General features: G+C 51.5%; 1 protein-coding gene across 2 annotated transcripts in view; it reads right to left on the bottom strand.

The window, feature by feature from the left end:
• Nucleotides 1-13,259, bottom strand: part of CPNE5 (copine V) — a 98,520-nt gene that overhangs the window by 32,791 nt on the left and 52,470 nt on the right. For both annotated transcript variants that reach the window (XM_011945321.1, XM_011945320.1), the window contains 2 exons: nt 5,917-6,020; nt 2,122-2,226 (listed from right to left, as the gene is read on the bottom strand). In XM_011945321.1, coding sequence (XP_011800711.1) covers nt 2,122-2,226; nt 5,917-6,020 — 209 coding nt within the window. The remainder of the gene's footprint in view (nt 1-2,121; nt 2,227-5,916; nt 6,021-13,259) is intronic.

Genomic DNA, 13,259 nt, shown 5'->3' with positions numbered 1-13,259 from the left:
TTCTTGAGACAGCATCCCAGGCTGGAGCATGGTGGTATGATCATAGCTCACTGCAGCCTTGAATCCCTGGGCTCAAATGATCCTTTCACCTCAGCCACCTGAGTAGCTGGGTCCACAGATGTACGACACGACGCCCAGATAATTTTTTGTAATGGTTTAATTTTTTTAAATTTAGTTTTAAATTAAAAAATTTTTTTTAAATTTAGTTTTAAATTAAAAAAATTTTTTTTTTGTAGAGATGGGTGTCTTGCTATGTTACCCAGGCTTGTCTTGAACTCCTGGATTCAAGCCCATCTCAGCCTCCCAGAGTGTTGGGATTACAGGTGTGAGCCACCACGCCTGACCTGAGGTGTCTGCTTCGACACCCTAGTGTTCCTGTCGGAGTGACCTGAAGAGGCCCAGCTTTCTTGGCTGTCCAGAGAGCCCTGCCCATGAGCCCCCTACCAGCTCACCCACCTGAGCTGCAGCAATCACCAGGAGACGGGCATGGGTTCTCGTGACTCAGCAGAAACCAACACAGTCTCACAGCTCCCATTTTGGGTAGCCCCACTGTCTCTGGGCACTTGCTACAATGTATAATTACCTGTTTCCTTACGTGATTATTGGATTAATGTCTGCCTCCCCTACTGGCATGTGAACTCCACGAGGTTGGGTGAAGGGTGAAGACTGCACGTTTGTTCCCTGCCGATTTCCCAGCATCTAGCACAGTGCCTGGTACATGACAGGGGTTCCCTAAACATCTGTGGATGAGATGCTAAATTTGGTATTTTAGGCACACCAGAGCCTCGTTGTGGAGGTTGTGTTGTGTGAGCGTCAATGCAGTCCTGTATAGTAGGCAGACATTTAAATACCCATTTTACAGGTAAGGAAACTCAGGCTCAGACAGGTCAAGGATTGCCCAGGTTGACGGCGCTTTTTGGTCACAGAGTCAGGATTAGCAACCAGGTATATGGTATCCACACTCCACAATCTACACTTAAATGATGATGAAGATGATAGCCAACATGTAATAAGAGTAGGCATATGTTAAAACAAAAAATCTAGCCTGGGCAACATGGCAAAACCCCAGCTTTACCAAAACCACAAAAAATTAGCTGGGCGTGGTGGTGCATGGTTGTGGTACCAGCTACTCGGGAGACTGAGGCGGAAGGATTGTTTGAGCCCAGGAGACGGAGGCTGCAGTGAGCTGAAATTGTGCCACTGCACTCCAGCCTGGGTGAAAGAGTGAGATTCCATCTCAATTAAAAAACAAAAAAATCTGCCAGGCATGGTGACTCACACCTGTAATCCCAGCACTTTGAGAGGCAGAGGCAGGTGCACTGCTTGAGCTCAGGAGTTTGAGACCAGCTTGGACAACATGGTGAAACCAGTCTGTACTGGAAAAAAAAATTGCTGGGCTTGGTGGTAGGTGCCTGTAGTCCCAACTATATTCAGGAGACGGAGATGGGAGGATCGCTTGAGCCTGGGAGGGCCAGGCTGCAGTGGGCTGTGATGGTGCCATGGCCACTGCACTGCAGCCTGGGTGACTGAGCGAGACCCTGCCCAAAAAAGAGAAAGAAATCCCAGGAGCTCTTTGCATTCCACCCCTACCCCGTTTGTTTATGGCAATTAGGCTGGCAGGATGTATCCCTGGGATCTTGACTCCCCAGTCTGTTGGCCAGGAGTTGGGACCAGCTGCCTCTGCCTGCATCAACACCCTGCTTCCCTGCTGCCATCTGCTCCTCCACTGGGAACAATGAAAAGACAAGCTGCTGAGCTCCAGGCCTGGGCACCCGGGGCACCCATCTGGGTTTCCCTGGAATCCTTGGCACTTCCCATCCCCCTAGCCTTGGGAGTTTCCCACCAGTGGGGGTGCCAGACAGAGGGGAAAGAGGTGGGGCGGGTGGGGAGAGGAGGATCTGTGAGGCTGTGAAGAGGCAGACATTGCCAGGTGCAGCAGGGGAAGAGTGGAGAGGCTCACCAAGCCCCAGCCTGTGCAGGGCATCCCCCACTGCACAACTCCAGAAGGCCTGGTTCCTGCTGACGGGACTGACCATGTTCATATGAATGCGGCCTCCCTCACTTGTGCTTGGGGCGGGCCCAGAGCAGAAGGGAAAAAGAAGGGACATTTTCTCATCTCACCGATCATAGTCGCCGTTGCAGAGGGCTCTCACAGGAATGGAGAAAGTTTGCCAGACTGGATTTAGGGTGTTCTTCATGACCTCCGTTTTGTGGCAAATGGTGAACCTGGTGAGGAAGAAGAGAGGGAAGGCTGTCAAGCCCAAACCCAAGGGAGGTGAATGCAGGTCAACAGAGAAGTCAACTGGTTCACATCTCTGGTTCCCAGACGATGGAAATGATGGCTTCAAAAGGTGATGAGCTGCCCGTCACCAGCAGCAGCCGAGCTGATACTAGTCGGCCATCTGCTGGTGACGCTGCAGAAAGGGTTCCTGTACCAGGTAAGGACCTGGAGATGGGGACAAATCCCAGGGTATCAGGAGCCCTGGGTTCTAGCCCCTACTCTGGGGCCACCTCACTGTGTGACCTTGAGCAAGCTCTCCCCTCTCTGGGCCTCCAGCTCCTCACCTGTAAACCCAGGCAGTTACCCTCTATCAAAGATTCTCCATCTGCAATCCACAGAAGGATGAGCAGATGAACTTTAGGGGTCTGTGAATCCCGGAAACACTGGGAGAAATTAGGTGTATGGGTTGTTTGTGCCTGCTGCTCCTCTGGCCTGGAATATTCTCTCCCCCATTTCCATCTTTATGACTCACTCCTCACTACCTTCAAACGCCATCTCCACGAAACCTTCCCTGACTACCATGTCTAAAATTGACAGCTGCCTGGTCTCCTGCCTCTCACATCCCCTAGACTCCTCCCAGACTTTTTTTTTTCTATTTCATTTGTCACCATTTGACATTTTGATATAGTCTATTTTTTCCTTATTTATTCTGCTCATGATCCATCACTAAAATGTAAGCTCCATAAGAGCAAGGATTTTTGTCTTTTTTGATCACTGGCACATCCCTAGTGCCTAGAACAGTGCCTGGCACTTCGTAGGTATTCAATAATTCTTTACAAATGAATCAATATATTTCTTGGGGGCGAGTTTCCATAGCTTTCACTGGTATGTCAATCCAATGAAATTAAAGCCCCTGACTTAGATGAGCTCTAAGACCCTTTCTGCTTTTCCCGTCTGAATCCATGAACCCGCTTTGCAAACTAAAAGTACAGAATTGACTTATCCCAGATGGGCCCTAATCTGGTGTCCCTGCCCACGTCCCACGCCATGCTTGGCTGGCCCCATCCTGGAAGCCAGCCCTGCCACATGGATGGGCAGCCACTACCAGGGCTGAGCCGGGGGCAGGGGCGTCTCTCTGAGATCTCCCGCCACCAGCCCCAGCTACATCCCTGGTTGGAAAGGTCAGCTGAATAAGTGCCTGGGCTCCGCCCATACCCACACAGCCGGTGTCATTTCTTCTCTGGCAATTTTCAAGTCAAAATGTCATTCTGTCACCATGGCTTAGCATTTCTCTTCTCTGCTCCTTCTCGCCCACCCACTGGAGTGTGGAGATGCATGTGGGAGACCTCCCCACACACCCCAGAGCTGGTGGCGAGGATGAGAATGGAGATGGGAGCAGGAGGGGCCGCAGCTGCCCAGGGCTGGGGCAGGCAGGTGAGGCAGGAAGAGGAGCCTGGGGCAGTGGGGGGAGGAGAGCTGGAGGGACAAGGAGTAGGAAATGGGTGGTCCTGGGGGGAGAGAGGATGATACTGTGCAGAAGCCCTGCTAGGCTCCAAATATTACCCCCCAACCATCACACAGACCCCTGTGGGCCCTCTGGAGCCTCCCACCTCTGGAACCACTGACTTCTCCCTTTCCCTCCTCTCGCTTGAGAGCCAAGCTTGACCAGGTGTTCTAAGTGCAGCTCCAGGGGCACTTGCCTTCTCCCTCCTCCTGTGGCTGGTGTGACAGTTCCCTCTCCTGGCTCCCTCACTGACCTTCCTCCTAACTGGGGGTGTCTCTGCAGGCCTTCCAGTCTTCTCCCCGCAAACCCTCAGTGACCACTCTGTTCTCACCAGCACAGCCATTGCCCTTTCACAGGGGCCGGATACTGGCCCAGCTCTAGGCGGGCCTCTGGATCAGTTTCTTCAGTGCCACACGGGATCCCCGTCAGGGATCAGTGTCTCCTTGCCCCCAGAATGCTCCAGTTCACACTTGGAATGAAACTTGCCCCAAATAAACTCCCACGACCTCCCCGGTCTGATCAACCAGCTCCCCCACTGCTCTGCAAGCATTCTGGGTTCCCTTGGCTCCACGGCCAGGGAGAGAGCTCTGACTTCGGTCCCCATCCAAGTCCGGCCGACTGAGGTCCCCTCATTGTCCTTTTGCCCCCTTCCTCCCCTCCCCACTTCCTTCCCCTGCATTTCCACGGCACAGATCCAGGGTGGGAGCTGGTAGCACTTCCCACCTGTTCACCGTGTCAGTCACAAGGCTCTCCCTTTCCCCGCACCCTCCCCACCCATCCTACACATCACTCTGCTAGAGCAATCTTTCCCAAACACCCTTTGCAGTGCACCCCTCTCCTGCTCCCAAATCCCTCTCCTCCTCCCAGCCGGCCTCAGCCAGACAAGCCCAGCTTGACCCTGGCTCTGCCTCTCTGGAGGGGGCCTGTGTGGATGCCCAGAACAATATGCAGGCCTTTTCCTCCCCCACATCAAGTCAAGTCAAAGTCAACAGAATTATTTAAAGAAATCCTTCTGGGAGTCCTTTGGTGAGACAAAGAATCCTTTTGTCATGCAAATGATCATACCTAATTTCCCTTGTTTTGTACGTTCAGGAAAACTGATTTTTAAATCAGTTTTCTCTTGAACTGAAACACACCTCCTCCTCACCACTCCCCTGCCCCCCCCCACACACACAATTTCAAGGGGAATTGGGGGGGTCTTTCTGCCCTCTGGGCACACTTGCTTTGCCCAAATGTTTCTCCCCTCTCTAGACCTTTATTCTTCCCTGCTCCCCGCACCCGCAAGGCGGGGACCCATTTTCTTCCTCTCCTTCAAAACCCGCTTCCAAGTTCCCCTTCTCCAGCAGCGCTTCTCTAATTAACCTCCCTGGCCCCATCGCTTCCTCATTCTGCAGAATCCAGCCTGTAAGTGGCCACAGCCCACCAGAATTGTGGTGCTTAAAGAGACCGTAGCAACTACGTAATCCAACTGGATGAGAAAACAGACCCAGAGAGGGGTCTTCACTTGCCCAGGGTCACACAACAGGCTGCTGGGGAGGACCTAGGTCCCCAGACCTTCCACCCAGAATCTGTCTCCCGGCATATATTGCTGACCTACATTTGCCAACATGTTGTGTACGCTTTCATCTTATTGTGGGTGGCTTCTAGATTAGGGAGAAGAGAGGAGGAAACAGGGGCTTCAAAGTCTGGATTTTCAAATGAAGCCTATGTGGGGCCAGGCAGGGGGCTGCCCAGACTGGCCCTGTTGTGTGCGCAGTAGTGGGGGGCCAGGCTGCGGGCTGCTCAGAGGGCTGTGGGGACAGGGGGCTGGGCTTGGAGATAGCAGCTGATTTGTGTAGAATGAAGGAGCTATCAGAGGTTTCCCATGAGGGATTGGTCCCCTATTCCTGCCCTAGCCCTGTTTTTGCCTAGTCCCCCCACCCCCCAAATACCTAGCCCCCACCCCTCAGTACTATGCTGAGACCTACAGAATGGCACCACCAGCTTAGAGGCCGCCCCGACCTTCCACTGACCACACCTAGGTGCCCAGGGCACTACCCTGGGGTCCTGGACTTCCACCTGGAGCCCTTGCCCTCTCTAGAGCAGGAGATGGGCCCAAGCCACCCTGCCCGGTAAGTCACCACCACCCGTCCATCCTTGACTCTAGAAGGGACAAGAAGGCACAGTGCACAAGCGCCACCAGAAAACTCACGTTCCATCCTCATTGCTTCTGTAGAATACCAAGAAGGGGTCAGATTTCCCAAAGAAATCTTTCTTGTCCAGCTTGTTGGCACAGAACTGCATGGTGGCGACATCCTGGTGGGAGGGAGGGAGAACAGGGTGTGAGGCAGGAGAAAGTGGAAGCACAGCTCCCGGACCCTGGCAAGCATGAGGAGTCCAGGCACCAGCCCTGGTTGGAATGCACTGACTAAGTGCCAGGCCCTTATTCCATCCTCAGACAGCCCCCCAGCAGGCCTAGCAGACCACTTGGGTGGGGAAGCATGTGGAGTCCACAGCTGCCTCAGTTTGAATCCTAGCTCTGCCACTTTCTCTGTGTGAACTAGGGCAAGGTAGGTGACCTCTTGGAGCCTCAGTTTCCCCTCTGGAACATGGGGCTGATGGTAGCACACATCTTGTGGGGTTGTCATGAGGACTAAATGAGATCAAGGGTGTGACGTACTAGGCAGAGTGAGGCACGTGGCAACCCCTTGATGTGAACACACATGGTTTCATTACACTTTCACTGAGTGGCTCAGAAAGGTGACAGAGCAAACCCAAGGCCAGTGTGAGCTTGATCTGCAAGCCCCAAAGCCCTCTCTCTGGCCACATTGCCTCACCGCCTCACACCCATATGTGGTTCCTGGAGGAAGTTTGAGTTTCAGCAAAACTTTCACACCCACCAGCTCATAGGAGGCTCACCCAGTGCTCTCAGGTGGATACAGTGGGGTCTGTGGCCCATTTCACAGCTAAGAAGCCAAAGGCTCAGAGCAGGGAGTGGCTTCCCCAAGTTCACCAAGCAGAACCCACCTGCTGAGTCCCCAGCCCTGCTCCCTGCCCCAGCTGACCCAACATGCAGAGAAGGTGTCCGGGCCCTGGTGCGGATCTCTGGACCTCTCAGCCCCTCAGCTTGCTGGGGCCAATGGGGCATTGGGAAGAGATGTCCCTGTCATCCCCTTCACCCCTCCCGTGTGGCCTCTGCAATTTGAAAACTCTGCATCCTGACAAATCGGCTTCGAACCGGCTAAGCTCAGGGCTCTGGTGTCCAGACGCCAGGACTTGCCCTGCTCTTGGGGTCACTCTGTTCCCTCACACATCCCCCTTCCTCTTAATGAAGGGGAGTGTCTTGAGAAGGCTGACCCATAGCCCAGTGAGGACCAAAACAGTGGCAGAGAAGAAGACGTAGCTCCCATGAGGTTGAAGGTCTCAGTGACAAGATTGAGCGGTGGCTACGGTGGTTAGGAATATGGCTGCTGGAGCCAGGCTGCCTGCTTCAGTCCCAGTCCCATCCCTCCTTAGCTGCATGACTTAAGGCAAGTTATTCACCCTCTCTGTGCTCAGTTTCCCTACCTGTAAAATGAGGGTAATGGCAGTGCCTATCTTATAGGCTCATGAGGATAAAATGAGTTCATAGGAGTACAGCACTGTGTGCGTGTGAGCTATTATTATTTGAACACCTGTTCCCTCGCCCAGTCACAGTGTGTGTGACCTCTGTCCCTGCCCCACTCCCACCTCCAACACCTCACATGCCTTCCCTCGGGGACATCTGATGACAACAAACACAGCCTCCCTTCATTCATTCACTCACTCACTCATTCAACATTTCTTAGATGCCGTCTGTGTAGGGCAGTCACTGAGCTCAGCGCTTTATACCCCTTATCATATTTAGTCCTCAAAATAATCCTTTGTTACTTTTCACAAATGAGGAAGCTGGAGGTTGGAGAAGTTAGGTGACTTGCCCGAGATCACCAGCTGGTAACTGGTAAAGCAGAAAATTTACACATAAATAAACTAATTTCAAAGTCATGCCTCTTCCAGTATACCACTCTGCCCCCCTGAGAGAGAACAAATTACATTTCGCCACTTCCCTGCTTTCTTTAGAATCAGCTGATTTCTTCAGACTCTGGACTTGTGTGGGCAGGGAGGGGCTGCATTCCTGTTACCCTGGGATGGGGAAGAGGCTGTAAGGACGGGGGGTGCTAGAGACAGAATGACCTGCCCAAGGAGAGGCCCAGGTAATGATGGCTTGTATTATGCTTCTCATCATCGCCCACCAGACAGGGAGAAGGAAGCTGGATTGGGGCCTTCCAAGGCCCTAGAAGCTCCAAGAATCCCTGAGCCTCCAGAGAAATCTAGGACCTCAGGCCTGGAATAAAAGAACAGCTGACTTACTGAGCACTTAACTAGATGCTAGGACCTGTGTTAAGCCTTCATACTTTATACAACCATACAAAATAACTCTTGTTTCCCTATTTTACAGATGAAGAAACTGAGATTTTTAGAGGTTAAATCATACACCCAAAGTCCTAAAGTACATAACTCAGACAATCAGATTTCAGAGTTTTCACTCTTACCCCTCCAGAAAAATCTCTAGGCTTCTAAAGTAGCAGGGCAGGCACACCCTCCTCAGGAGAAAATTCTAATCCCGTCCCATGCTGGATGGAAGGAGCACTTTAAATGCCCCCCTAGAGAGCCCCATCCATGGCCTGGGAAAGGAACGTGGCCCAGGACTTGATGGGCGACTCGCTGGCTATATAAATTGGGGGGCCCAGTGCAAAGGGAAAACGAGGGGCCCTCTGTTCAAAAACAATCAGGAGATTCAAGATAGTGACAGCAGAGCATTAAACCAAGCACAGGTCCCCGTGTGACTACACAGGCCACGCGCCTGTGAAGCTGGCCCTGTCTCCTTCCCACAGAGGTGACCCGCAGTGGCATCAGAAAAGCACCAAGAGGCCCAGATTCTGCCCAGGAGAGCAGCGGGGATGGCCCCAGCAACGAACTCAGAGCTTAGAGCTCCAGTCCTGGCTCTGCATAGCCTTGAGCAGGTCACCCGAGCTCTCGGAGCCTCAGTCTCTTCGTCTGTGGAGTGCAGAATGGGATGACCACCACGATCCTTTTAAGCTGAGCAGTTGATGCCACATGGGGAACACTGAAATAGCCATCTCTTGTGGGAGCACTGACACTCAGGGGACAGCGAGGAAAGCCAGGATCCCCCCCCCGCCCAGCCTTCCCAGCCCTGGCCAGGGTTTGTGACCTCGCACGAATCTGGAGGTCACCTGAGTGACAATCTTACCTGAATAAACACAGGCAAGCCACCCAGGACCTGTTCAGCCTGCACTGGTTGACTATAAAATGCATACACTTGAAACAACCAAAACAGAGGCCACAAAACCCAGAGGCAACAGCTCTTAGTTTTGCTTCCTAGGAACCCCTCAGTCCCTGTGAGATCAGGAATGGGGAAGAAATATTAGAAAAGAATAAAAGAACTTGACAGGCCGTAAGTTCCAGGGACATTCAGTGCTCCACTGGGAGGGCTGCTGTCTCAGCCTAGCACCGGATGGCAAAAAACAGCACAAAGGGCCGGGCGCGGTGGCTCAGGCCTGTAATCCCAGCACTTTGGGAGGCCTAGGCGGATGGATCACCTGAGCTCAGGAGTTTGAGACCAGCCTGGCCAATATGGCAAAACCCTGTCTCTACTAAAAATACAAAAATTAGCCGGGTGTGGTGGCATGTGCCTGTAGTCCCAGCTACTCGGGAGGCTGAGGCAGGAGAATCGCTAGAACCTGGGAGGTGGAGGTTGCAGTGAGCTGAGATTGCACCACTACACTCCAGCCTGGGCAACAAGAGGGAGACTGTCTCAAATAATAAAATGAAAACAAACACATACACACACACACACACACACACACACACACAAAACGGCACAAACGAGCCAAGGGCCACCTGGTTGGAATCCTAGCTCTGCCACCTCCCCGCTGAGCAGCCCCCGGTGGGTAACTTAACCTCTCTGAGGCTGGGTAACGTAGAAGAATAGCGCCCCCTTGTAAGCCTGTGGAGAAGGCGAAAGGAGATGGCCTGTGTCACACCCTGGTCCACAGTGCCTCACACAGAGCAGGAGGTAACACTTGCAGAGTGCCACCTCATACTGGGGTGAACCGTATGAAACCGCCAATAATCAGCTGTTGTTTGCTATGAAAATGGCAATATCACATGGTTCTACCCACAAAGACACACAGCGGGGAGCAACACACACTGGGGCCCATCGGATGGTGGAGGGTGGGAGGAAGGAGAGGATCAGGAAAAATAACTACTGGGTACTAGGCGTAACACCTGGGTGATGAAATAATCTGCACAACAAACCCCCGTAACACAAGTTAACCTACATAACAAACCTGTACATATACCCCTGAACTTGCAATAAAAGTAAAAAAAAAAAAAAAAAAAAGGTTCTACCTAGTACGTGCTATAGTAGGTAGATATAATGTTTTATGTATTAATTCACTGAATCCTTTCAACAACGCTATGAGGGAGGCACTGTTATTATTCCTTTTTTGTTTTTCAGACAGGGTCTCTCTCTCTCTCTCTCTGTCACCCAGGCTGGAGTGCAGTGGTGCGATCTCTGCTCACCACAGCCTCGACCTCCTGGGCTCAAGCGATCCCCCTGCCTTAGCCTCCTGAAAAGATGTGTGCCACCATGCCCCATGTCCAGCTAGATTTAAAAATTTTTTTTTGCAGAGACAGGGTCTTGTTATGTTGCCCAGGCTGGTCTTGAACTCCTGAGGTCAAGCGATCTGCCCACTTCAGCCTCCCAAAGTGCTGGAATTATAGACATGAGCCACTGCACCTGGCTATTATTCCCATTTTAAAGATGAGGAAACCAAAGCATAGAGAGGTTAACACCCTTGCTTGAAGTCACACAGCTAGTAAGAGGTGCTGAGATGGGAACAAGACAGTCTGGCTCCAAAGATTAATAACTGAGATTCCAAATGATGACCTCAAATCATCAAGATAAGTTTAATTACGTTCTAACCTCAGTTTGAGAAGTCAGAGAAGTGTGAAATCCATTTTAGAAAGGTCTCTGTGCAAACTAGTTAAAATTAAAAAAAAAAAAAGACTGGCTCTGAAACTCAGCTAACTGGAAAAATTCGCCAGTGTGCCACACTTTCTCCCCCTAACCCTGATGGCAGATAAGTGAGGCATTGCTGGGGGTTGGCGGCTGATTTTGTTCCTTAGCCTTATCTGCCCTTCCTAACACAATCTAGACTCAGGAGCATTTTCCAGAAGCCCACTATGATCATCTGTGTTGTTGCACCATTGTAGAATCCGTGGGGGATAAAACAGACCTTCAGAGAAATTTCTAGACTGAAACGAAGGCAAACTTCCTTCCTCATGGGTACCCATGCCACAGGGAAGTCCTGGAGACCAAGAGTATGTAACTAACCACCTGGGGGCTGCGCTTTGGAAGGTCGCTCTGCCTTTCGTCAACAGTCATAGAAACAAGTGGGAGCTTGTGGATAGTTCAACCCCTTGATATAGGTGTGAACCCAAGAAGAGGCTGGAGAAAGTGGCAATAAGATGGACAGGACCAGCAGGATAACAGACCAGCAAATTCTGGCTGAGGGTCAGAGGTTCAGCTGTTTGACAGCCTCAGCCTGAGAGCCATGCTCTCTGATCTCATGAAACGCCATCCCCTTGGCCAGGCATGATGGCGCACAACTGTAGTCTCAGCACTTTGGGAGGCCGAGGTGGGAGGATCACCTGAGCCCAGGATTTCGAGACGAGCCTGGACAACATGGTGAAACCCCATCTCTACTAAAAATACGTAAAAATAGCCAGGTGTGGTGGTGTGCGCCTGTAGTCCCAGCTACTCAGGAGGCTGAGGTGGAAGGATTGAGCCCGAGAGGTGGAGGCTGCAGTGAGCCATGATCAGGCCACTGCACTCCAGCCTGGGCGACTCCATCTCAAAAAGAAAGAGAGATAGAGAGAGGGGGAGAAAAGAAAGAAAAAGAAAAAAAGAAACTCCATTCCCACCAGAAGCATCACTGGAATCAATCACAGAGAAGATAAAGCAGCTCCTGCAATATATAATTTCCTGCAATTTCTGTCTTTCACCCTATCTTTTTAAAAAACATATTAAGTTCTTTGAAAACATCAGGACTGCCTCCATTTGCATCTCTCCGCATGTTAATGGGGCTGCTGGGGAGACAATAGCAAACAGCCTTGCTCTCCAGGGCGGCCTGGCCTGCTCTGGCACTTTAGCCCTCCCTGCCCTGAAGAGGGCTGTGAAGGTTAGAGGTCAGGCCAGGGGGTAGGGGGGAGTTAGCAGGTGAGCTGAAGGCTGGGGACAGGGCAGCAACCCCCAGCAGGAGGAGAACAGAAGAAGGCTGTTGGGTCTCACTGGCAGCTTCCAGAGTCAGAACAAGTATGAGGTGAGTGTCAAATTTAAAGGGGGCCCAAAATCTCAGTCATCAAAAAAAATTTTTTAATGTGACATTTAAAGAATCAAAATCAATGCAAAAGCTATATCAAAATTTTAAATGAAGACATTTTATAAGTGAAGCAGAGGCATAGAAAAGGCCAGGGTCATACAGGGAGTAAGCAGTGGCTTTTGGTCTGGATCCAAAGCCCAAGTTCTTAATCACCGTGCCCTACAACTTACATGCCCTAACGAGCACCTTTAAATCAGAAACAAGGCTGGGCGCGGTGGCTCAAGCCTGTAATCCCAGCACTTTGGGAGGCCGAGACAGGCGGATCACGAGGTCAGGAGATCGAGACCATCCTGGCTAACACGGTGAAACCCCGTCTCTACTAAAAAATACAAAAAACTAGCCGGGTGAGGTGGCAGGCGCCTGTAGTCCCAGCTACTCAGGAGGCTGAGGCAGGAGAATCGCTAGAACCTGGGAGGTGGAGGTTGCAGTGAGCTGAGATTGCACCACTACACTCCAGCCTGGGCAACAAGAGGGAGACTGTCTCAAATAATAAAATGAAAACAAACACATACACACACACACACACACACACACACACACAAAACGGCACAAACGAGCCAAGGGCCACCTGGTTGGAATCCTAGCTCTGCCACCTCCCCGCTGAGCAGCCCCCGGTGGGTAACTTAACCTCTCTGAGGCTGGGTAACGTAGAAGAATAGCGCCCCCTTGTAAGCCTGTGGAGAAGGCGAAAGGAGATGGCCTGTGTCACACCCTGGTCCACAGTGCCTCACACAGAGCAGGAGGTAACACTTGCAGAGTGCCACCTCATACTGGGGTGAACCGTATGAAACCGCCAATAATCAGCTGTTGTTTGCTATGAAAATGGCAATATCACATGGTTCTACCCACAAAGACACACAGCGGGGAGCAACACACACTGGGGCCCATCGGATGGTGGAGGGTGGGAGGAAGGAGAGGATCAGGAAAAATAACTACTGGGTACTAGGCGTAACACCTGGGTGATGAAATAATCTGCACAACAAACCCCCGTAACACAAGTTAACCTACATAACAAACCTGTACATATACCCCTGAACTTGCAATAAAAGTAAAAAAAAAAAAAAAAAAA

This window comes from Colobus angolensis, unplaced genomic scaffold, assembly GCF_000951035.1.
Source record: "Colobus angolensis palliatus isolate OR3802 unplaced genomic scaffold, Cang.pa_1.0 Scaffold24, whole genome shotgun sequence".
In the NCBI taxonomy this organism is placed as follows: Eukaryota; Metazoa; Chordata; class Mammalia; order Primates; family Cercopithecidae; genus Colobus; species Colobus angolensis.
This window is presented reverse-complemented; position numbering and strand designations above follow the sequence as displayed.